This window comes from Aethalodelphis obliquidens, unplaced genomic scaffold (genome assembly GCF_003676395.1).
Source record: "Aethalodelphis obliquidens isolate GAN/ISIS:26980383/991018 unplaced genomic scaffold, ASM367639v1 scaffold38, whole genome shotgun sequence".
Taxonomy (NCBI): domain Eukaryota; kingdom Metazoa; phylum Chordata; class Mammalia; order Artiodactyla; family Delphinidae; genus Aethalodelphis; species Aethalodelphis obliquidens.
The window spans coordinates 2,596,665-2,623,470 of NW_020837982.1; the positions used below are offsets into that span (position 1 = coordinate 2,596,665).

At 35.2% G+C, this 26,806-nt stretch overlaps 1 protein-coding gene across 10 annotated transcripts in view; it reads right to left on the bottom strand.

The window, feature by feature from the left end:
• NF1 (neurofibromin 1) overlaps positions 1-26,806 on the bottom strand; it is a 245,310-nt gene that overhangs the window by 94,662 nt on the left and 123,842 nt on the right. For 9 of the 10 annotated variants that reach the window (XR_003437957.1, XR_003437956.1, XR_003437958.1 and 6 more), the window contains 14 exons: positions 25,366-25,806; positions 24,824-24,963; positions 24,457-24,579; positions 23,899-23,982; positions 23,035-23,151; positions 21,705-21,886; positions 21,374-21,585; positions 18,092-18,253; positions 17,845-17,948; positions 11,872-12,007; positions 7,914-7,976; positions 3,112-3,270; positions 2,477-2,574; positions 1,077-1,223 (listed from right to left, as the gene is read on the bottom strand). Coding sequence is in view for 7 of the 10 variants with exons in the window: in XM_027130346.1 (XP_026986147.1) it covers positions 1,077-1,223; positions 2,477-2,574; positions 3,112-3,270; positions 7,914-7,976; positions 11,872-12,007; positions 17,845-17,948; positions 18,092-18,253; positions 21,374-21,585; positions 21,705-21,886; positions 23,035-23,151; positions 23,899-23,982; positions 24,457-24,579; positions 24,824-24,963; positions 25,366-25,806 (2,168 nt within the window). In the remaining 3 variants the exon portion in view is untranslated. The remainder of the gene's footprint in view (positions 1-1,076; positions 1,224-2,476; positions 2,575-3,111; positions 3,271-7,913; positions 7,977-11,871; positions 12,008-17,844; positions 17,949-18,091; positions 18,254-21,373; positions 21,586-21,704; positions 21,887-23,034; positions 23,152-23,898; positions 23,983-24,456; positions 24,580-24,823; positions 24,964-25,365; positions 25,807-26,806) is intronic. The other variant, XM_027130345.1, reaches the window with a different exon arrangement.

Below are 26,806 nucleotides of genomic sequence, written 5' to 3' on the forward strand. Positions count from 1 at the left end.
TTCCTAATCGGTTGCTAGCCTTAGCTTTATGGTCTTCTATTTTTCCCATGAATGAGCAAACCATTTTTATTGCCATTTAAAAGTAATCTGGACTCATTTTACCTTTGTAAGAGAACTCATACGTAGGAATTTGGGCCCTTTATAAACATACATAACTAGAAAGGACAGCAAATGATTCAGGCTACAAGAGACTTTAACTAAAAACAGCAAATGAAACAACTCCCAAATTAATAATTTTCAATTATTAAGTATTGTCTATATAAAGCTATTTGCATACAGAGTATCACAAATGGGATTATTATAGGATTGCAATAGTATAGCAATGTTTTAATTATTAAATTCCTAAGAATTAAGCTGCTCTTCAGATTCAGATGCCAATACTCACTTGAACTTCTAGTATATTTAAATTTCTCTATGTCTTGTTGTACATTATGTTTGCAAACCAGAGAAAACCCAAAAGGCTAGTTTGTGAATTCTTAGCTTAATTTTTTTTTTTTTTTTTTTTGGGGGGCTGTGCCGTATGGCTTGTAGGATTCTTAGTTCCCCCACCAAGGATCAAACCCAGTGAAAGCGCCGAGTCCTAACCACTGGACCACCAGAGGATTAATTCCCTCTTAGCTTAATATTTTTTAAAAAGTCTGTAGCACTGATGTAGGTTGGTTGATCATTTAATATGACTTAACCTGTTGCCTATATACTTTTAAAAAGAGTCTACATTTCTCTTTCCAAATCGTAATTCTTATCTAAGAAGATGCAAAGTAAAAAGCATTCATGACCAATAATTTTATTGGTATGAATTTAAACTGGGCCTTCCCTGGTGGTCCAGTGGGTAAGACTCCACATGCCCACTGCAGGGGGCCCAGATTCGATCCCTGGTCAGAGAACTAGATCCCACATGCATGCTGCAACTAAGAAGTCCGCATGTCACAAATAAAGATCCCACATGCCCCAACGAAGATCCCACATGCTGCAACTAAGACCCAGCACAGCCAAAAATTTATTACAAATAAATAAATACTAAAAAAAAAAAATTTAAGCTGAGACTTTTCAATATCCCCATGACAGGGCAATTTTACCTGTTGCTGGAAAGATACTGGCCAATTTTCTCTTGATTGTTCCAGAGTAGACGATGTAAAGCAAGCACATTGCCATCACTGATGAAGGAAAGACTGTGATTTACTGCATCACTTGTAGGACAATCGGATGCTATATCAAGGAAAAACCTTCAAAAACGCAAAGTTATTAGAATTTCAAAAACCAGATATACTCATATCTACGCTTGAATTAAATCTATGTGAAGTAACTTTGTGAAATTACTGCTATTACAAATATGGAGGTTTTATCATTAAACGAAACAAGAAGAGACAAGGAGAAAGTTGGTCTTCCATTTCTGATACCTGGCTACAGCTTCAGAGCAGGCTCTGAGGTCAGACAACGAAATTTAAACAGATGAGACTTTGTAGAGAAGCCAGTACTTTACAGATAAGGAAATGGAGGCCCAGACAAGACAAAAGACCTCCCCAAAGGTCTGTACAGGCTCTTAGGTCAAAGCCAGGATCAGAACCTTTGTTCTTTTAACTTTCTATGGGTAGTCAATCTGCCAGAATATAAATCCTATGCTGACATTCACTTTCTTTCCAATGTGATTTGCAGTCCAACAGTACACCTTTTAAACTCCAATTAGACAGAAGTTCGCAGGAACTATAATGAAAAATTGGAAGAGAGTGTTGTACAAGTATAGCTTAGACTGTGAGCCAAAACAATTAGATTCACACTGTATGAAAAGTAGAATTCTTGATGTCAACTTACATTTACAAAGCACTTTCTCATAAGTTATGTCATTTGCTTCTCTAAAATCAACTCACAGGCAAACATAGTGTTATACCTACTCTACAGATAAACCAGCAACTCAGAGAGAGAAAGAGAAGCAACTAGCTAGTTATGGGAACCTAGCAGAACTCAAGTTTTCTAAAATCATAGAACTTCAACAGTTATCCAGTTACTCATGAACAAAATCTTACGCATTTGCATCACGTGGTTTAAAGAGTAACTTTTTAGTTTACATACATATCCAAATTAAAGTATCAAAAATATTCTAACATCAAAAAAACCTGTGATTATACACTATAATGCATTATCTGTACCAGTTTGGTTTTAGTTTTTACTGAAAGAAATCTTTTTCCTTCTTCCTCTCCTCCATATTGTGTCAAACTCAAATCCTTTATTTTAGGAGATATGTCAAAAACCCCTTCTGGTTTTTAAATACGGAAATCACTACCAGATTATAAAGAATATCATTTTATTTCATTACTGTCTTTTATAGTGGAATAAAATAAGATTATGTTCTTGACCAAGAGAGAAAAAAGAAAACAACCTACACAGGAGCTTCATGTAGATCAAGTACATAGACTTGAGTGAAATTGAAAATATTTGATCCAAACAGAGCAACTGGCTAAGTATCAGGCTGGCTGCTCACCTTCGTGCTGCATCAAAGTTGCTTTTCACAAAATCATTAAAAGGCCGCATGTGCTCTTCTTTTGTGAAAAGGACATGATTGGCAATACTCTGAAGTACCTAAACAATAAAATAGGGTTATAAAGGATCTGATTATTTATTTATGAAAGCTACACATTCATATATTCTTTAAAAAATATTAATTTTCTCACTGATACAATTTCTACTGGTAGTTAAAAATCAATTATTGCTTATTCAATAAATACTTGGTTTTGTTTCTATGCTTTCCCAAATATGAATATAATTATATAAACACGTATATATTTACATATATAAAATACAAATTAAAATTTTAATGTATTTTTTAATTTAAAAATCATATAGTATACATTTTGGTTTCCATTTCAGAATTTCCATAATGATTACATAGAAAACCATCTTCAGAAGACATTTGCTAAAATATTTTCAAATGATAATAAGGTCCATCGGTATCAGTCTAATGAATTTCTTTGTAATATAAACAAAAATAAAACAAAAGCATATAAGTGAAAACCACAGGGCATTTCAAAAATTAAGAGAAAGTACAGTGAATACGAAAAACTGAAAATTTATGGAAGAGAAATTTTGAATAGCTATCTTATCAAAATGATTCTTCACCTTTGACATTAACTTCAAGCCTCTTTCGATTCTAGGTGGCGGCTTTTTATCTAGAATCCCTGCTTCATATGGTGAGACAATGGCAGGATTGATAAATCTGAGAAACATGGCACTTCCCACTGCACCGATGCTGTTCTGAGGGAAACGCTGGCTAACCACCTAAAAACAAGGAGTGGAGAATTCAGTATATGGTTTGAATTAAAACAAGGAAATGGGAAGAAAGGGCTTGAAAGTCAAACTTTGCACAAAAATGCTGAAAGACCAATCCTTGTGAACAACACATGTCTAATTTTTCCTACTCCCAAAACATCAGTAAACAAAAATTTATCCTCAATTCTTGCCCTCTATCATTTAAAAGCACAATCAAGGCATCTAAGAAAAAAAGAGAAGTCTCATAGATGAGTTGTGTAGAAGAGATCTGAAAAAAGATCTTAATTTTATCATCACTGTTTATACTGCAGATTTGATGAGCAACAAAAGCAGAACAAATTTTCACACAAGGATTATCATATTTTACTAAGATTACAAAACATGAGAGTGTGGTCAACTCTTGTAAGGCAAAGCTAAATAAGTTTTCAACAGCATATACCTGAAACATCCAATACCTAATGGTAAATACTTACATTTTGCTGTATACCAGGTACAATTAAATTTCTTGAGCAAAATGCTTGCCATATACAAAACAAAACTTAGTTTTCTTTGATTCCTATCGAGAGAAAAAACTTACTTACAAGTAACATTATTGCCAGTTCTTTTTCTTCATCAGAATGCTTTATAAGGGCCTACTTATTATTTAAACCATGGAGGAATGGGAATTCTTGGGGACCTAAAAGAAAACAGGATCCCACCAGCAAAAGAGAGAACCCCTATGTGTACCTCAATTTGTAATTCTGTCAAATAAAAAAAGTTAAAGATACAAGAAATCGTTGCCCACACTGAAAAACAATGTGAGCTCAACATTTTAAATGGATTTATTTTCTCTTTTTCTCTTTATAAAACATTCCACTTTGAAGGTAAATTAGACTGGGAAAGTGCTATGAAGCTGGCTCAGCTCCCATCTTTTCCTAGCATGTCCTGTTTTAAATTAACACACGAAAATTATAGTTTTCTGAAATTTACATTTGTTACAGATAACACACATATTTATTTTTAAAGAACACTCATATAACATTTAAATCTCTACAACTATTCATGCTTAGCGTGCCTAACTGCTGCTTAAAGCAGTGTTGACTAACGGCAAGGCCGCAGTACTCCACTCAATGTTCTGGGATTCCAAGGATAAACCTGCATTTCAAAGGCTACTGGGGGAAAATGAGAAAACAGGATTTATATGCAGAATCTCACACAGCTCTAGTTTTCTTCACAATGCCTCAAAAAAATAATACTTCTTGTCATGAATTCTCATGGCTGACTGACTCAAGATTAACTCTGGAAAGAATAAGAATCATTTCACTTCATTCTATTTCCTTCAGTGCTTCATGTGGTATACATTTTAAATGTGTTCTTATTCACTGCCTAAAATCTCAAAATAATTTTCAACTATATATGACAGGAAGTTAGTAAAAATAAGACTTTAGAGAATGACTTTTTAAAAGCTGAGAAAATCTTTCTGAGAGGTGATAACAAGGGTGAGTTATAACTAATATATTCTCACCTTCATGTATACTGCATAGCTCAGGAAGCTTTCTTGGTGTTATAGTACTTGGAGTGCTATTGCATGAAGGACAACCTTACACCTCAGTAAGAGGAAACTGGTGAAGGTGGCTAAACACAGCAGTCTTAGAAGAATGGCTTTAAAACCTAAATACTGTTTTAGTTATTTTTAGCTGAAATACAGTTTTGGAAACAGAATTAAGAAGAAAACACAAGTGCTTTTACTACTCTAGTACAGTGTTTAACCTTTCGGGGAGTAGGAACAGAAAAATGAACGTTTACTTTCGCACAGACAAAACTCTTCATAAATTTTAGAATGTTCACAGACCACCATTGCTACTGATTGTTTCTTTCAGAACTCACAAATTTTAATCTTAAAAGATAAGAAACACCTCAACAAACCTACAAATTTTTAAAGCCTTTAAGGAGTGAGTTAGCAAGAAGGAACAGGATTAAAAACTGCTTTATATTTATAATTGCAAATAGGTTGTTTTAAAAGAATCGCATATATTCAGTTTAATCCATTAAAATCCTGAAATGGTTTTTAAAGAAGTAAAAGTTAAGAATTTGGTTTCCAAAGAACTGGTTAATTGTAAAATACTAACCTGCTGGGAAAGTGTCTCAAAAAAATCAATTACTTATATGCACACAGAGAACTCTTTTAAAATGCACTTTTAGAGTAGCTATTTCCTGGTTTTCTCTAGGACAGAAAAGCTTTTAAAGTGTGATGCACATTTATACCTGATTTAAACTCAATATTACTCAATCTCAGAATTTAATGAATATCTGAGTGAATTATTTCCCTAACGGAATATTGTAAAAATTATGAAAGGTACTACACCTTCACTAACTTCCACATCTTCAAAAATAATTCATGTCAAAACTCAAAAGTATCCACACTACAAGAACACATATTATTTCATGTATCATATAATTATGTAGTTCACCAATAACAGGTATATTTTTGGAACTAAAACCTGATAAAACAATCAATATCCATAAAAATGCTCAACAACAAATTTTATGGTTAATTTATTAAAATACTTCTTTTCCTTTCACCACAAATTAACATCAGTGTAATTTTACCTCATAATATACACATACTCAAGTTGTTTCTATTTTTAATCTGCAAAAATCTAATTTGTATCCAAAAGACATTCTGCATAAAAGGTCAAAGTAGGGCCAGTCTGAATGCTGAAACCAATTATCAGTCAAATGTCCCCTTTACTTACCTCCCCGCCCACCCCCCCATAAAAGCTGAACTACAGGTTACAAATAAAGGCAGTCATACACTGTACATCATCAAGAGAATCACAACCCATCTATCCTTAATTACCTGAGTTAGGTTGACAACTTCTCAAAGGAAATCTAATTTACAGTATATGTTTGAGTATGATAAAGAGAATTATCTATAATATGATTACACAGCTACAAACCAGAAGCCAGAACCTTCTCTCCATATTTTACATATTACAATCCATGGTACATACACCCCAAAAGAAAGTGAACTTGCTTTTTAGATCAGTAGATTCTGTTAAGCCAACAACTCCATAAACCAACATTTTAAATTTATAATAACTATACTGTCTTCATACTTTGCAATGTGTTCTAAAATATCTTAAATTGCCAATTAGATTTCCTTTGTTTCCACAAGGACCTCATATCACTTGTGCTGAGAAATACATTCCAAAACTTAGTGTTACCCAGAAACATTTTTTTTTTTAAATCTGAAAATAACACTAGTAGAAAAAAACATTTCAAGGAACAATTTTAGACAAAATCTTAATAAATAAAGCAATGTTAGGAAGGCTAAAAAACATGCTCTAGAGAAAAAGAGAAAGCCTGAATTTTAATTTATGTGATATACTACACAATGGTATTAGTAAAACACCAAACAAGAGTGTTAGAAATAGTAAATTAATTTCAACAGTGATGGTGTATATTATGTTAAATCCACATATGCTGAGAATTAGAAGGCTGAAGCATTAGAAAGAAATGTTTTTATTAAGTAAGATGGCCATCCAATCCAATTCATTTGCTCACAGCTGACCAAATTTACTTAACCTATCCAAAAAAGAATCTCTTGAATGGACATAAAAGCATGTCTCTAAATTTTAATTTAGTTCTGAATTTAAAATAGAAATTTATTATATGTAAAGCTCAGACGAGAAATGAAAGATGAAACCAGATGAATACTCTACACTAAATTTTACCTTTTAAAGTAAACTACCTACGTGACTCCTGAAGCTTTTCTTTACATCTTTCTCTAGATTTATTTGGATTGTACGAACAAAGGTAGTACTGAGCCTGATAAAGATCGGTCACACTGACAGATAATGGCAAATTTAAAATGAACGCACGTTAATATTTTGGACAAATGTCACTCACAGGAAGAAAATAATTATGACTACCATAATTTTCTTCCTTTTAAATTAGGGCAAGTTCGTAGAAGCAGGTAAGTATATGCATATCATTTTTGCAAATAAGGTGTTTCTCTATAAATATGGGCTCACTTTTCCTTTATTTCAGAAGTACTATAATTCTCAGTCCCAATAGTTTAATAATGATTTTCTCTAAGGTAAAAGTGGTTTTGTTTTACCATTAGAATTTTTATAATCTAAGCACAATTATCTAAATCCTGGCTGAGACTGTCTAGATAAAAATATAAGAAGTAAAAAATAAACTTTAGCTACTTTTAGGTAAGGTTTATTAGAAAGTGACACTTTCCTTCCATGTACTTCTAACAATTAAGAAAAACTTTCATCTCTAGGAAAAGAAATCACTCACATTACCTGCAAACAAGAAGCAAGAATGAAGAGAGTCAGCATTTCCTAAGGCCTTGAAATTAAGTTTCTTTGGCATTCATTTATAATTTAAAGAATAAATAATAAAATTAGACCAGGGATATCCAATGCAACAAATGCCCCCAAAACACCTTTGGGATAAATCAAACCAAAGGAACACAGAGAATGTTTCAATGTAACTTAATTCCAGGGTTAATTGAAATGAAAGCTACTTTGTGCCAGAATTAGTAGAATGATTTTACAGTGAAGGTCAAATAGGCTGAAGTGAAGATGTTCTTAACAAACAGCAAAAGATTTTTGTTTTGCTTTGAAAGAAACAGCTAAAAAAAAGTTCTCCAAACTTACTGATTTTTTGTTTTCCTTTTTTTCTTTTACTGTAGCTTTATTCAGTAGGGAGTGGCAAGTTGCCTACAGAACAGAGATGAGCACAAACAAGTCACAGCACCAACTACATACAGCAACAAAAACAATGTTGGCTTGTACATAAAATTACATGATCAAAATGTAACACAAATGGAATCAACAAAAAATTAGGAATCAACTTAATTTCGAGGGATGAATTTTATCTCTGGATTTTAATTTTTATTACATTTTTAAGCCAAAGCATAAATAGCAAGAAATGTTGAGACAATCATATCTACTATTTCTGGCTATAAATCGCAGAAAAGCTCTCCTCAAGTGAATGTGAGGATATTTAATATTTACATTTCAGTTAAATCCTAGCTTTTGATAAATTTTATATAAGATGTTCATTACAAATAGATCATACTCTAAAAACACTTCTATGCGTCTACATAATTTTTTCTTGATACATATATTTATATATACTTCTCTGTGTATCCTTCAATTGACTTAAAAAGTTCTTTTTCCAATAGCTGGCATTGAATTCCTATCCTACTGATTAAAAAAATAAACATTAAATGGCTAAATATAATAGAAAAATACACTTTAGAGATTCTGAGCTAGTCTCTCTTTAAGAAAGATTACTCTTACAATTTCACTTATTTTTGTTTGCAGGCTACTTCCTGAAAAAGTTCTAATCAGAGGAGGTTAAAAGCTCTGCAACGTTTGGGAAAAGAATGTTATCAGCTCAACTAGAAATAAGCATTAATATTAAAGTGAAGAAACTGCAGAGAAAATTACAGAATAAAACTGTAAGCCTGCTTAAAATTTTTCACAGATTTGACCATTTATCAGAATGTCTCCAAAACACACACACACACATACACACACACACACACACACAAACCCCAAAACCCACAGAGACATATTGGTTTCATCTCTCCGAGCTCCTTCTAGGCCAAAGAGCTCTGTTAAAATTAAAAGACTCCTGATTGGACTAGACTAGGCATAATAATTATTTTTAAAATATCTTGAAAACAAATTAGAATTCTTTAATCCACCATACATGGCATTTTATTCTAAAAATTCTGTGCATTCAACACCATAACCCATAATAACTTGGCATTAGTTTGATATTTGTTCATCCATCCATCCATCCATCCATCCAAGTAGTTACTGTGCACCTACTTGCTAGATACCATTCTAAGCACTGGAAGAAAGCAATAAAATAAGAAGACATGGTCCTTTCCTCAAGGAGCTTTGATCCAAACTTTAGACTATATACAAAAGCACTAGTAACCCAATTTATCCCCAAAATGCAGTTTTATACACTTTTTATTTTCAATTACGGTATATAACCATCAATTATAGCCTTAAAATTTTTGTGTAAACGACTTCTGTTTGGAGAAGCACATTTGCTAGGAAAAGATGACATTTATTTAGAATCATATTTAGCTCTTTCTCAGAATTCTCTCACCACAACTTAGGAGAATATCCAATCTGGGAATTATTTTCTCATTATTCCAAAACTATCAGGAGGAAAAGTGGAAATAAATACATGAGAAAATGTCTCAGTTATAAATCTAACACATGTTCACAGTTGGCTATTCCTATATAATCTTAACCCAGTCCACTAAGTAAGGAGGCATATAAAATGAAAGACATGGTTAAACCATGATTTTAAAAAGGCTTAACAGTCAAAAGTACTAACTCAAGACCTAAAGCTCAGAGAAATTTATTAGCTAGCAATATACTCAGCTTTCAAATCTTCCCCAGTAGGTTCCAAAGCAGGAGACATATTTACTAGAGGGAAAAAAACAATCGACTACTATCCCTCCCAGCACAACATAAAAGTACAAATGGACCATTATGTTATTTCCAAAGTCAAAAGGGCAAGGAAAAGCCAGAAGAGGGAAGATGAATAAAAATAAAAGAGCAAACTAAGGGAAAAACTACATTTGGAAGGAGACTCAATGAAAGAATATCTTGAGATCAAAGTTTATTTGTTTTTCATTTTTAATTAGTAAATGTAAAATTTCCTGTAATCAGTCACTTATTAAAAAACAAACTTTTATTTATAAATAACATAGCATATATTTCCTCTATAGTATTGTACATTCCAACAATAAGTTCATCCAATACGTCCCCAAAATGCACTAACATTTAAATAATATTATTAAAGGGAATAATTGTATGTGAAATTTTAATACAATAATTCAGGTCTGTTGTAATATGGGATATTGTATTATGGAATGTTTTAAAAAGCACAACACATAGTGGTTAATAAGCCACCAATTATCAACTAGCATTATTTTCTGCATTATTTTCACTTCCCTCCCTTCCTAACTATGAAAGCTGACAAGAATCTTGTTTACTTGGGTGGGAGAAATGGGGTTATTTATTCCTTCATTAAATATTTTCTAAGTACTTACTAAGTGCCAAGCACTTAGTTCCTTTTTCCTTATCAAATGGGACTCCAAGTTTGCTGATGATACAAAAATTGTTTTCTTTTAGGGAGACAACCACATGAAGAATTTCTACTAAAATCTACTAGAGACCATATATGTAACCAGGTGGTTAGGACCCGTTCACTTCTAACCAGCTAAAGTCAAAGCCACTGCCACTTGAGAAATTCATTTGCTCTCTGAAAACAGTTACTATTAGGCCAACCAAGAAGTTGGTCTAGACTATTTTTAATAGGTGCTCACCATTTCTTATCTGCCAAGTTTTATAAACAGAAAGGACTGAACTGGATTTAAAGAGAAACCTGAATAATGCCCAGACTTAAGCTATTACTTACTGTATTAGATTTCATATTATAACTAAACCACCCTCTGGTCTCAGATTTAACTAGCTGAAAAAATTATGTGGGGCTCTCCTAAGCTTCCTTGAGCTATTTTGAAAAGGCAGGAAAAGTCATGATAAATTAAATTAAGAGAGTTTTAATGCTAAGTATGCTTCATCATCTACAAACATGATGAAACATTTTTTTATAGATACAGCAGATACATCTTTATAAATAGCAACGGGGGAAAAATTAACAAAGAGCAGCCTGAAACAGCTTTTTTAAATGACAATTTCACTGATCTTGCTAATGTCTCTAAGCAACCAAAGCCCTGTGCTAAAAAACAAATGGCTGGGGATAACTCTGCAAAGAAAAAGACACAAAAGGCATGGGTTTTGATAAAAACATAAATTTTTTCCCCTATACCTGCCCCTGTCCCAAACTCCAGACCCACTAATGTTTCTTCCAGAATCACAGTTTTAACAGGCTAACGTGGATTTGTACTAATCTCCCTTGGAGTGATTAAATCATTTCTGAAACTGCATATGCCGATCAAAAACACAGTGGAAGCCATAAAAGAACACAGATGCAATTTCCTTAGCAAGTAGGGGGTGACTGTGGACATCTGAACTCAGAAGCATTGCTTGCAGTTCTAGTGTTGGAAAGTCTAATAATTTGACATGAATGATGATGCAATATATTTTATAAGTAGCATTCTACATAAAATAAAACATCAGCCTGTCCTGGGAAAACCTGACACAAACACAATAGAGCTTAATAAAAAATCAAAATTATGGATCAAGCATTTCACAACACAAAAAACAAGGAGTAGACCAGCCTCATATGTGAAAGACCCTATGAGTAATTTAGGTACAAGATAAAAACAACAACAAAAATTCCATAATATATCTCATTTCAATCACATCTATTATACCCAGTAGATTTGGTGCATTTTAAGCTTGTTCTCAACGCAAGGAAAATTTATTATTTTTAAAGTACCCCCTTAAACTACTTTATATTTTTAAAGCCAATTTAAACAATTCTTAACGTATTATTCATCCAAATTGATTCAGTATTATCAACCACACACTATTAGCAGCTAAATCCCTCTTTGGTAAAGCATTTTTTAAAATTTAGCTGTGGATTAATAATGGTAATCTCTAACCTTAAGCATACCTGGTACAAACAGTGGCACACACTTCGTAGCTGAGGGGGAAATTCGGAGGAGGAACTGATGATGGCATGGAAGAACTTTTCGGTCATCTGAAGGAGGTTTCGCTGGTTTTCCTCAAGGCTCTCTGACTGTTCTAACCTACCGAGAGGAAAAAGAAAAAAAGCAAAACCAATTAAAAACAAACAAACAGACAGACATACTCCTTAAAAGAGACTCCTTAAGAGACATTCAGCCAAATGCAACATTTGGACTTTGTTGGGAACCTGATTTAAACAAACCAACTATAAAAAAGGCAATTTTGAGAACTGTGTATAAAAATTCTTCTCCCTCTATATTTTCACAAATTTAGTATATGATTTTATTTTTTGTCCATCTAGTAGGTAGGAGAGTGCATCTCACATTTTTAACTTTTATTTCCATGACTTCAGTAAAGTTAGACATGCTTTCAATATTTTGTGGCCATTCAGGCCCTATTTTCAACTGCCCTTCATATCCAGTTTAATATCTCTAACTGCTAGGTGTCCCTCTTGCCAGTACCTAAAACTCAGTTTGTTCAAAATCAGCTGATTTTTTTCCTCCTACTTGTATGTCTCATCCTGTGTTCCCCATGTTGTCAACGGCACCATCACTGTTTCAATCACGTCATTCAGGTGACCTCTGATGTCGTCTTTGCCTGCAGTACTCCATTATTCCCCACATTCAATTATTGTTGCTAATTCTTCTGTATGATTCTTTTTGTTTTAAGGTATTTATTTATTTATTTGGCCGTGCTGCACAGCATGCAGGATCTTAGTTCCCTGACCAGGGATTGAACCCGTGTCCCCTGCAGTAGAAGCACAGAGTCTTAACCACTGGACCGCCAGGGAAGCCCCTCTTCTGTATGATTCTAAAGTCTTGGTGCTGTGATTAAAAGCAGATATTCAGAAGGCAGACTCACTAGGTTTAAATTTCAGCTTTACCACTTATTGACCATTATGACCTTGGTCAAGATACTTAACTTCTCTGAGCCTCATTTTTTCCATCAATAAGACAGGAATAATTACAATGCCTACTTTATGGGGTTTAAATTTTACCCAGTGGCTCTCAAATCCACAAACCTTTACTTGAGCTGCCCAACCGAACTCTCAAAACACATTCCCTATGAAAGTCACTACTTAACTACTTGTTATATGTCTTATCTCCCCTACTGAACTGTAAGATCCTTGAAGGATGTATTCATCTTTGATCCCTTAAAAACTAGCATAGTACCTTACCAAAACAATTATTGAATAAATACTTGTTTTCAACCTCTTAACTAGTAATTTTCTTTCTATCCTAATTTACATATTACATAAAAGTTTGGGACACTCCAGATTCCTTCAGCTCACCATGTGGTGCAGCATATGGATACAGTAAGAGTTTGGAAATTAATGTAGATGACAGGCAGGAAAGATTTCATGGACTAGATGAGTTCTAAAGGAGGGAAAGAATCTGCACAGGCAAAAAGAAGTAAGGGCATTTCAGAAAGAAGAAGGCAGGACAAGCACACAGTTCAATCTGATAAACATTTGTCATGCATCTACTATTTGCCATCTTAATGCCAGGTGCTGAGGATTCAACAATAATTGGCCTCTGAACCTCTCAAAGAGCAGAGAGAAGTACACACTAAGTAATGAGGACAATTATTCAAGGATATAAAAGACAAAATAGCAAACCAGAGACAGACACGATTAATTCACATGGCAACTGGTTGCCGGGAAGTCAGAGGCAGAAAATGAACTTGGGATATATGGGGAACTAAAAAGAGACTGGTCTAAATATGGGGGCTTTATGAAGGGAGATCACTTAAGAAGCTACAATAGTAACTCAAATCTGAGATATGGAGGGCATAGAAGCTTTGCGTATGAAAGAAAATATTAACAATATATTTAACAGGGCTAGAAGAGATTCCTAGAAACCTTGACAGTTCTTGTCTACTTTGTGGGAACTTTTTCTTAATGAGTCAACACAGCAGCAGGTGTGCTGCTGGTCTGTTTCAGATGTCCCTCTAATACATCTATCCCTCATGCCTCCCACATGCCAATGATAACTTATTGGCTATTCCATTAATTCTGATCTATAATGAAGCTTTGTGTTCAATTATTTAAGTGTTTGTGTGTATAAAAATTTTTCCCTCTGATTTTCAATCAGCTTTTGTTTTTGTCTCCTATTGTTTTCTTGGTTTTAATTTCATTGATTTCTAATTTTTATCTCTTTCCTTCTGCTTGCTTTAGGTTTATACTGAACTTTCTCTAAATTTCTAAGGTGAAAGTTTAGGCCATTCATTTTAGATCTTTCTTCTTTTCTAATATATGCATTTAATGCTGTAAATACTACATTTCACTACATCCCACACATTCTGAGAATATGCACTTTTTCATTTAGTTTTTCTTTTTCTTTGCATTTCAGTTTTGGAAATGTCTATTGACATATCTTCAAGTTCACTAATTCTTTTCTCATTTGTGTCCAGTCTACTGATAAGCCCATCCAAAGGCATTTTTCCTTTCTGTTACAATGTTTTTGATTTCTAGCATTTCCTTTTGATTCTTTCTTAGAGTTTCCATCTCTGTTTAAATCACCCACCGGTTGTTGCATGTTGTCCACTTTTTTCCATAGAGCCCTTAACATATTAATTGTAGTTATTTTAATCCTTGTCTGATAATTCCAAAATCTGTCACACCTGAGTCTAGTTCTGATGCTTGCTTTGTCTCTTGAGACTGTAATTTTTATTGCTTTTTAGCATGCTTTGTAATTTTTTTGTTGAAAGACCCAAGACATAATGGGTAGCAGGAACAGAAACAAAGAGGTCTTTAGTGTAAGGTTTTATGTTAATCTGGCTAGGACTTAGGTTGTGCTTAACGTTTGCTGTAGCTATAGGTGTCAATTTCTTCCGGTGTCCTTGTTTTTGTCTACCTAGTTGTCTGGGATTCCCTAGTTTTCCCTAGGAATTCCTTCTTAGAGTCTCTGTGTTGAAGCTCTCTGCTGTAACCCACTTTTAATACACTGGAGTCCTGTTGATGTAGTAGTGAGGTACTGGGGAGGGGAAGCAATCTATAATCTTATGCTTATATCTCCACCGTTTTACTGGGCCAGAGTGGCTGGGTTGTGACCTTCAGAAGAATTTCTTAGCCTTTTTTCTCCCCTTATGTGAGTCAGGAAGGCTAGAGGAGGCTGAAGTTGGGTAGCTGCCCATCCTCCAGGTCAGATAAGGCTCTGGTAGCAATCCTTAAAGGCAGGCCTTTGTAAGGGAGAACAGAACACTATGGGCATATTACAAAATGGTTACTTTTCCCCTTCCCCTGCCCAGAGCACAAGGGGACTTTTCTTCCACCTTCACCATGAGAACCTGGTAGGGTTTCTAGAGGTCAAACTCACAGAAGTGTGGGGGTCCCCCTGACACAGGGCCCCCAGGAGCTTTCATTCTCAAGCTAATCCACACTCAACCTCCAGCAAGTTGTCAATTACAGCCTAAGTGTTCCTACCAGTTACTGACTCCAGCAGCTGTTTCTCCCTGTAAGCTGGGATTCTCTGAATTTGGCTGTCACGCCAGTTTTTTCCCTTTTTTTTGCGGGGGGGTGCCCTTCAATTCTCTGATGAATTTAAGAAGAGTTGCTGATTTTCTGTTTTCAGCTTTTTCTTGTTATGAACATAGCAGTGTCAACTTCCAAGCCCTCTCTACATGTCAGAAAAGATGTCAACTTGATTTTAAGTAACCTGAATATAGGTAGCTTGTCATCTAGTTCCCTTCTCTGTGCCAAAGTACTTTAGTACAGTAGATTTCTTTCAGGCAGTAGTTCACTCTCTAAGTAATTTTTACCCTTTAGAAAGTGAAATTGCTAAATGGTAACAAAATACAAGATGACATTAAAAGAATGTCACTTTTAAGTTTAAACTACAACTTTTTAACCATTTTAACAATAACTGGTTAATTTAGGTGCCAGAGTTCTGATTAGATATTACCGTTGATACTTCAGCAAAGGCAGAGCCAAAAATATCAACTGATATGAAGTTGCCAAATAAAATTTTTAGGAAGAGAAACCATCAAGAAGCTCTGAACTTGAAAATAAAAAATAAAATAATGTTAAGGTCCTAACTGAAAGACAAGAGATGTGGCTTAGCAAAAGCAAGCATAAGTGTTAAAAATTTCATTCAACAAATATTTATGAAATGCCAACTATAAGCCAGATACCATGGGGACAGGTAGTAAGCTTCATGGAGATGGAGCTTTACATTACCTTACATTACCTTACATTACCTTACATTTACATTACCTTACATTACCTTACATTACCCCTTGGCCTCTTTCCCTTCTCCTAAGTCAATCCACATTATAAGAGGAAGAGTGAGATAGATTAAAAAAAAAACAAAGTCAAGCATGCTCAGTTCAGTGCCATCCTCTCCATTCTAGATATGTCTGCCTGCAGAAAAGATATAATCTGGTCTTCTCTCCACTTGTGATAAAAAGCTGGCCAGCCCCTGTGATGGAAGCCTGTAGTTTACCCAGCGGTGCAAGGGATGGGGAAGATGATTCTAATTCAAAGTGATGTATTAGCAAGCCTATGCTACATGCCCACAGGATCTAAAGCCCCACTCTTTAATCATTTTTATCAGAAATAAAGGAGATAGCTGATTCCTGGGTGCTTCACTCCCATCCCTCCCCTCCCTCTGCCCTTTTGGTTTTGAACTTGGTGGGGGGAAAATGGGTATTACTTATTAGGCAACTCTAATCCCAATGAACCCCATGTTGTCAAGCCACTTTAAAAATGTACAACATGCGCATATTTCACTGGAGTTAAAGTACAGAGAACACATGAAAGAATGACACGTAGTGATGTGGATTATAGTCAGATGAGTTTTTTTCTTGCAGTCAATGGGGAACAACTGATGGTTTCCAAGAAAAAAGTGACAAAAAATTTTAGGTTTCAGAATAATTCCTGCAGTAAATGATCTGCAAATAAAAAGATAATGCTAGGACAATAATTAGAAAGCTACTACAAAAGTCAATGGGATTGGAATTTCCCAGGTAGCACGGTGATTAAGAATCTGCCTGTCAATGCAGGGAACACAGGTTCAAGCCCTGGTCCGGGAAGATCCCGCATGCCGTGGAGCAACTAAGCCCACGTGCCGCAACCACTGAAGCTTGCACGCCTAGAGCCCGTGCGCCGCAACAAAGAGTAGCCCCTGCTCGCCACAGCCAGAGAAAGCCCGCATGGAGCAACAAAGACCCAATGCAGCCAAATATTAATTAATTATTTTAAAAGTCAATGGGATCGATATGGCGTTGGCTAAATAAATTATGATATTGCCAAATCACAAAATATTATGCAGCAGTTAAAAAGAATCCGATTCATTATCTTTCTATACTGACAAAGAATGATCTAAGACACAGGGTTATGTTAAAAAAAAAAAAGTTGCAAAACCATGTATATATTGATAATATCTTACCATTTATATTAAGTGCTCATATTATAATATAGTTTCTACCACTAGAAATATGTATATGCAAATGAATTGAAAAAAGGACAGAAGAACGGCCTAACTAGTAACAGTACTATGCCTCTAGAGGTGACAGTCAAAGACACCTTTAATGTTATTTGTAACTTTCTTTAAGAAAAATGTATCTGAGGGACTTCCCTGGTTGTGCAGTGGTTGGGACTCTGTGCTCCCAGTGTCGGGGCCCGGGTTTGATCCCTGGTCACGGAACTAGATCCCACATGCATGCCACAACTAAGGAGCCTGCGAGCTGCAACTAGGGAGCCTGCCTGCTGCAACTAAGACCCAGCGCAACCAAATAAATAAATATTTTTTAAAAAAAAAAGAAAAGAAAAATGTATTTGTGTGTAACTTTTATAATTAAAGACTAATCTTAAGAATCAAGGGGAGAAATTATGAGGGCCTTGCCTCATGTAGTGGAAATGAAAAAATGGAGAGCTGTTGCAGATGAGAGGATGACACACCTGGTAGGATCTACTTCAAAGCTAACATGCTGCCAATCAGAGGATGTGATCACAATCCGTAATAAAGGATCCAGGAGTTTCTGTAGGTAGGTAGCACCATATACCTAAAGAAATACACAAGTAGGAATTTATTATGCCTGCTCCAAATATCTTGCATTAAAGAAGACATTCTGCTCTGTACATAATCACTGTTTGGCATATCTCCACACCAAAAAAAAAAAAAAAAAAAAGATAAATGGATACAAACCTTGAAACAGAAGGTCATTATTTTACTGGCCAAGCTGTTGCCTCGGAAAAGAGTCTGCATGGAGTCTGCCAATTCTACTTCCTTAGAAAACATGTTCCAGAGCAGTTGGTAGAGTAAATGCCGAGAGTCAAATAGAGTCACTAGAACTCGAGCTAGTTCATCCTGAGAACAAAATAAAATTGTGTCAGTGTCAACAGTTCCATTTTTCCTTAAGCAGGAAACTGAAAGGCAAATTCAAAGCTGACAACCACCTGCTGAACTGAGGTATATGGTGACTGATTCAGTTTTCCCCTGGGATTTATCTGTGTATATCTGTCTATGACAGATGACTATTTCTATACACCTACAGTAGCTGCTAACTCTAAGGATTAAATGATAAAAGGTAAGAGAGGTCAAGGCTTTACCAGAAGACAAAAAAAATCCAGGATTCAGTTCAAATTCTATGACAAAATGAAAGAAAACAGAAATAGAAGATGATGGCAAAGAATTTGATATGCACAGATCATTTTCTTAGAAAATCAATGAGGGCAAATAAGACTTCGGTGACCACAGAGCTCTACTCTCTTCTCATATGGTCAGGGAAACTCAGTGAACGCTGAACACGGCTAGGCAAGAAACAACAAAAATGGAAAAACTACAGGATTTGCAGCAAGTCAGGAAAAAGACCTAGGCTGTGCATTCAGAACCCAAAGATTAGCCAGATTTACATACAAAGTGGGGATGAGTGGCTAATTCCCATCTAGGTCCTAAACGGTAAGCCTCATAATTCCCCACAGTAAAGTATCTTTTGGTACACTCAAGAAAAATGAACGTGATAGTAAATCACTGTTTAACCATACATCTTGGGAAGAGATTTAGAGAGAACAGGGGTAGCCATAATAAGATGGCCCAAACTTCAACCAGTGTCAACAAAGGCAGGATCATGGCCTGTAGCTCCTCTAATTCTTGTCTGGTCCCAGGATTATTATAATCTGTTATTCGAATAAAGGAAAAAATTTAACAATCCTAACCACAGATAACTGAAGCCAAATACGACCCAATACGCTGCTATACTTCCTACAGTTACATAATACATAATTGACTAGATATAAAAATTCTATCCTCCATTTTAAAGCCAAGTGTAATTACGAGAGATAATTCAGTTACAAAATAAAACTATTTTTAGACTGTTGTGCTAGTTTTTTCCACTCTAATCCCTCCCTTGCAAAATTCTGAAAACTTTAAGCACCAGAATTTATTTATTTATAGTATTTTAATTTATTTAAGAATAACATAATAAAAATAACATCATAAATCCATAACATGTTAGCATAAACAATAGTTTTTGTAAAAATAATTATATTTTCCAAAACAACAACAACAAAAATCTGTGAAGAGTAGTGTTGTTTTGTATTTTTGCATTTTTTAAAAGTGTCTGGCTTTATAAATGGTAGTTGAATTTTTATATAAGCACCAGAATTTAAATTTACAAAACAGAACTAAAATTTTTAAAGTTATCTTGTATTTTGTTTAGATACAGTTCGAATAGATCTGGCCTAATATAAAAGTCCTTCCGTAAAAAAAAGTCATTTAGTATAAAACACATAAGAAATGATTTACTGAAAGAAAACAAAATGATTAAAGCCTCTTGGACTTAACTAATTCTATTTTATTGAAAAAATTACTGATAATTTTTAGCGCTAATTATAGGTAGGTGCTAAAAGGTAATTCAGAATTCCATTTTCAAAATATATGAAGATCTGTGAACTAATGTTAGGCTTCAAGAGGATTTCAACAATTTCCTTTTTCTAACTCACTAGCTACAAGCAGGATTCCATCTTCATTCATTAAACAATTACTTACTGAGTCATTGTTATATGCCAGGTTGTACTTCAAGACCTGGAACTACAGCAGTAAACAACATAGACCATAGTCTGCTCTCATGTAGCTCACATTGTGGTGGAAGGAGACCAGGCAATCAAATAAACAAGATAATTTCACACAGTAAATAACTGCTGCAAAGAAAATATAACAAGGAATGGAATAAAATGACTGTGAGTGTGGTTTTGATTGGATGGCCAGAAAAGACCTCACTAGGAAAGTGATATCTGACTTGAAACTTGAATAACAAGAGACCAGGGAATAAGTATTCTAGGCAGCAGCAGCAGCAAGGGTGCTCAAGGGTAGAAATAAGCCTAACATGTTTGATGGCCACTGTGGTTTCAGTCTGGTGAACAAGAAGGAAAATGGCATAAGATGATGTCAGAGATGAGGCAGGACCCAGGCTGGGTAGAGCTTTGTAGACCAGGGTGAAGAGTTTGAGTTTCACTGTAAGTATGAAGAATAAGATCCTACAGCTTTTAAGCAGAAACACATCTACAGGCAACAACAGATTAGATATAATTAGATACAATTATAGATATAATTATAAATTAGATATAATTTACTAAAATGAAATGAAATCATTTTCAGTACAGTATAAACTAAACAGCTTTTTAACATGGAAAGGGACAAGCTTTCTCAAATGTTTAGCATGTTACCCAAAATGACATGGTTCTAGGAAATTTTTTATTAACAGACGCCAAATAGCCATATTATGTCTTCTGTATTTAAAACAAGCAATGCCACAATTTCAAATGCAAATAAGAGTGGTTAAATTTTTAAAAAATTGTATAACGTATTACAGAAAAAAAGAGTTGTGAACTAGAGGTATATCAATAGTAAACAGGCATAAGCCTTGAATTCTAGTTCTAGCATTACTGACAACTAAATATGAGATTTAACCCTAATTATCTCATTTAATATATGAAGACACCAGACCACATCAGGGGTTTTAATTTTCTTTTGATGAGTGCTCAAATGGAATTTTTCAGTGGGTCAGGTAAGGAGTTTGAGTTTTACTTTAAATATGTGAAATAAGATCCTCATATTTAAGAAATCTAGTGAGGGCTCGAAGAGCCAACCACTTTCCACAGCTGAAAATCACTCAAATAATATCTGAAGTTTCTTCCAGCTCTAAAAGTTTTAGAAATTAATTCAATTCACTGATACACACTACTATATAGAAAATAAACAAGGACCTACTGTATAGCACAGGGAACTATATCCAGTATCTTGTAATAACCTATAATGGAAAAGAATCTGAAAAAGAATATATATATATGACTCAATCACTTTGCTGTACACCTGAAACACTGTAAATCAACTATACTTCGATTAAAAAAAAATTCATTGAATGAATGAATTTTGAAGCATCTGCTATGTGCCAGGCACTGTTCTTCTGCTCTTACTCAATGAACTTACCCACTGAGAACAAGGGACCACATTGGCCAGAGCCATAGCTATTGGGAGCTCTCCTTGATCACCCATCATTGTGACCAACTCTACCAGTCTCTCAAAACGATCTGCCAACACGGTTTCTGCAAGTGTGTCAAATTCTGTGCCTTGTTGAAGGATTTTTGTCAGAACTTCCATAAATGTAGCTCTTGTCTGAAGATCTTTGTGATAACCTAAACCTGATATGGACAGACAGATGCAAATTTACTAACATGGTCTTTCTGAAGTAATTCCACTTGTCTTACATGCCAGTTCTCTAGGTTTTAAATTTCTAAATGAAGCTTTCATTTTATCTCACCTATGGAGTGCATGAGGCCACTGTCCACGTTAGCATTGAGTAAGTTTGACATTGCCAGGACTGTACAGTGCCTCAGTGATGCCAGCCTCCGAGACATGCCACGTTTCCTGCCACCTGTTTGTGCATTTTCATCTTCAACTTCACTACAGTCATTCAAAAGGTTCATAAACAATGTGAAATACCTGCGAAATAAAAAGACTGACCCTTACCCAGTGAAGGCCACATCAACCAGACAGCGAATCAGACATTCTGAAACCATCACATGTGCATCACATGAGTGGCTCTGGGTATCTGCTTCTCTCCAATCTTGGGGTAATCAGCCAGCATGGCTCATTATGAAGTGTTTTGTGTTGAATATGATTTTATCCTGACAAAGCTCAGTACATATTTCGTAATACAAACACCAAATACATGCAGTGTTTCCTGGCAAATGCATCACTTTTAATGTTTAGAATATAAAAATTATTGGTCCAAACAGTTTAGACAATGACATTTTAAATGACTTAAGGAGGTGATCTGGGTTTTACTACCAATAAAAATTCACCAATCGGACTTCCCTGGTGGTGCTGTGGTTAAGAATCCACCTGCCAATGCAGGGGACACAGGTTTGAGCCCTGGTCCGGGAAGATCCCATATACCGCAGAGCCTGCACTCTAGAGCCTGCGAGCCACAACTACTGAGCCCGCGTGCCACAACTACTGAAGCCCGCACTCCCAGAGCCCGTGCTCCGCAACAAGAGAAGCCCCCGCCCGCTGCAACGAGAAAAAGCCCACGCCTAGCAACGAAGACCCAATGCAGCCAAAAATAAATAAATAAATAAAATTTTTACAATTCACCAATCAAATTATTTTCTTTAAAAACCACAAAACACTGGATTACTGGACTGAATGTCAATATTATGACATAGTATGAGTGTGTTTCATGTTTGGTAATTGCAATCATTGTTGCTTTTGTTGTGGTCATCCATTTACAATGCTTGGTGTCAGTTTATTTATCTCTTGTAAAAATAAAATACAGTGTGTGTGTGTGTGTGTGTGTGTGTGTGTGAAAAAAATACAGAGTGTTCAGTAGAAAGAAAAGAAAATTAAACCACAAAACACATGTGCATCACATGAGTGGCTCTGGTATAGGGCTTCCTATACAAGCCGTATCATGGATAATATTGCTTCAAACACATGTTATATTTTGTGAGACAGCGGCTGATGGCCATAATAACAAAGCAACTGAGGTCCATTTTCTAAATATAATCATTTGCTACTTTGGTTACACTTTGTTTTGTTGTGTGGGGGGCTTTGTTTTTTGCTTTGTATTTTTGGTGACTGAAATTTACTTAAGAAATAACTGTGATTTGGCTTCCATCAATTCCACACCATCTCCTTCCTCAGGCTGCAGCGGAAGACCAGCCAGGAGTGAAACTACTGCTTCCATGCTTGCCTGGTCCAAATCTCTGAAGAAAAAAAAAGTTTAAAGACCACAAATCTTTCAGGTTCTTCCACTCCACCTTCCCCTCAAATAAACTTCTTCCTAACAGATACAAACTTTAATAACTACCTATTTCATTAAACAAATTACTATGAAAACCTAAATAATTTGAGTTAATATGCAGAGCCCAGAATGCCAAGACATTTCAAGTTGGGGAGAGGGTGATAATAACTTTCTACAAAGTAATCTTGGCAAAATGACTACCTTAAATTAAAAGCACAAACTACGGAACCAAGGCTGGCCAAAGAAATATACGTGAATGGTTTTTGTGTAATACATAATGTTTAAATATTTCTGATACATTGCAGTAAGTGTTTATCATTAGAGCAAACTTAAGCAATTACATTTTAGAAAGACTCAAAACGACTAAGTTCCTCAAATAATATCTTTATCCAATCAAAAATTAAAAACAATCTAAGGCTTTATATACCTTATTTTCCAACTGTAGACTATCCTCCCTAAACAGACAACCCAAGCTTTCCAAACATAACACTCTCTCACATTTGTTTTTACTGAAAGTCTTTTAGTTAAAAAGAAAAAGAAATAATAAAGATTAGTATCTTTATATAATTCAAATGCAAAAGCTTGATATCCCAAAAAACAATTTCAATACACATAAAATATATGTATACAAACTATAATGAAGTAGTAGTAACACCTAGAGTAAACCTGCTGATACTTAGTTAAAGGTCTTTTTTTTTTTTTTTTTTACCTTGTAAGACATTTGACATCATCATCTGCTGCTTGGTTTGATGTTCCCATAACCCAATCTGTCAGGTATTCTACCATCTTATTCCTATAGAATGGCAGAGAAAAAGAAAAGAGGACACAGCTTTTTTAAAGCCACACATACACTTTTAGTCATATAAGAATTTTTAATAGTTCAAGTAATTTTCCAAATCACCCAAGCAACATGACAATTTCATAAAAGAGATACTGCTATTACAAATCTAACAGTGAGAAGGGCGCAAACATGAGCAATCTGGGTACAGATCCACCACATCAGCCCTTAGCTATGGTATCCATTTGGATACAGAATCCAATTCTTGGCTCAAGTGTAGTGTAATTTTAGAAAAAGGGAGCACTGTCATGGGCACAAAGGTCTGGGAAATTTGAAAAGATGTGAAGAGAAAAAAAAACCACACACACATAAAATGCTCCTTTTTCACCTTCCCCACTTCCCATGATAACCAGGTGCACACTACTTTTCTGTACTTCACTTAACATAATAAGATTTACAAGACTTAACTTTGCTCTTTTGAGAACTCACCTAAATTTCATCTCTTGACAAAATGAGAGGTCGTCTCTCCTTGCCATCATTACCTCCACTAACTGACACAGTTTCGTTTTTATTTGAATTGCATGGACCATATTCCCAAGCACACGAACATATCTAGACACAGAAGCATTAAAAAAAAAAAGATCCGATATAAACAAAAGAGAAGATTTTCTAAATGCTTTCAAATGTAACCATAAGAACTATAAGATTTTCATTTTGTTTATATGAGAACATATATAACTTCTAATTACCTTATTATTACACCCTAATTTGGGTGCAACAGAGAAAAGGATAGCAAATTATTTCACTACTAACTACCGACACCAATGAATCTGCTACACTTCAGTAGAATGCTTACCTGACCAGATTTAACATCATTGTTTCAATGCTAGCTTGCCCCAGATGTTCAGAGCTGCCTTCAGTATGATTATCTAGTAAGTTCTTCATTATAGCTATGGTTTGCTCCACGAACTGAGTATTGGTGTCACTCAATAAAACCTATACGAAGAACAAAACATTGGGAATTGATTTGGGAATCAATGCACAGCAGACAGACCACAGAGAGATGAAGCTGCCTGATCTAAATGTCATACACATGCAGAAATTCAACCATGGGCACATATCCAAATGTGCACACAGATACACACAGACACTCATATCCACACCCAAGACATTGTTAACCCCAGGCACGCCCATGCACTAGAGTCCCTAAAAAGCAAATTGACTCCTACATTAGACGGTTCTTCTTTTTGCAACGTTTTCACCTATTTTTTTAAAATTATAAGTGAAAGTTCACGCCAGTATCGAAATTAAATAATCTAAAAGGAAAAGGCTTCATTATTTCAAATGAGTCACTCTATTCACAGGGAAGGGTGAAAAATAAAACAGAGAACACTTTACCTGCCCTTGGGAGTCAAAAAACTTGCTGATGGTATTCTTCAGTTTGTTAAACAGCATTGGATAAAGAGCAGGACTCAATTCTAGACCCACCAGATCCTTAACATTGGTCCGTATCTGAAGTCCCACTTTCTCATGGTTACAGACCATTAAGGATAGCAATCGATCCATAAATTTGCTGACAGGTGTATCTGCGTTTCCCTCTGAGGACATCACTGAAATCATGGAACCCTTGCGTTCACTGACTGGGCCCATGGGTGGGCTATAGGTTGCCAGGCCAGAATTGCTTCTCTGCTGCAGGCATACTCCCCCAAGGGCACAAAGGAAGCCAGTCATGTTGATCCATTCTTGTAGGGAGTCTGTGTCAGACAAATCTATGGATCCTCCTCCACTCACATGAGACATTCGCCTCTTAACGATGGTCTTGTGAAGGCTTTCAGCAGCCTAAACACAAAATTTTTATGGAAAGCATGAATTCAACCTCAATTGGTTGAGAGATTTGACAAATTACTTTTTATCCAACATTTCTTCCATGACAAAAGAACATTTTTTACGTTTAAAAAATTCAGGTCTTCACTCTGTAATTTCTAGTCACATCAAGGTACCTTACTGCTTGAGGATGGATGAGTCTTAAGTTACAGAATTGAAGGTAGTGATACACGTATATCCAGTATCAGATACAGAAGGTGGTGATGGAATGCAGTTCAGGAAGGAACATACTTTCAAAACATTTGCTTATATCAATTCCTGGACACAGAGGCCATATCTGTGCTGCTTCAAGGAATATAAGCATTTGGAGATTTTTAACCAAGTAGTGTGTGCACTTAATAACTTAGTGATTGCTGAAGTTGAAGTGCTCTGGGATCAGCTTTGTAAACATTGTACTACTATTAACATATTGGGTTAGCCAAAAAGTTCATTTGGATTTTTCCATAAGCTCTTACAGAAGATCTTATAGATTCCCACATGGCAAGATGAGAGTAACCAAGTGGAAGAACCACTGAACATAGAAAAGAGTGTAATGAAGGAGTACAGAAAAATTTAAAAATCAATAGAAAAAAATAATACTCTACAAGAATTTGTAACCTGACAGAGGAGGAATCTTCCAGGAGTTCTGGTCCTTTCAGTTTATGGAATAGAGATGAGAAAGAAAAACTTACTATGTGTAGCAAAAATTTTTCAGATTCAATTTCCCAACTGCTTGCAAGCATAATACTCACCTTACTATAGAGGATATATCAACCTAAGAAAGCAACATATTAGGGACAATGGATGATGTGGAAGTGCCACTGCATTTGTTTCATTAGGTACGTCTGTTTTATGGGGAAAATGACCTCTCATGAATGACTGCTTTGAATATGGGACTCTTAAAACTTTGCCATTTCTTACAGCACATGGATTTACTACAGTTGTATCTAGTATTAGAATATGGCTACATATCTCT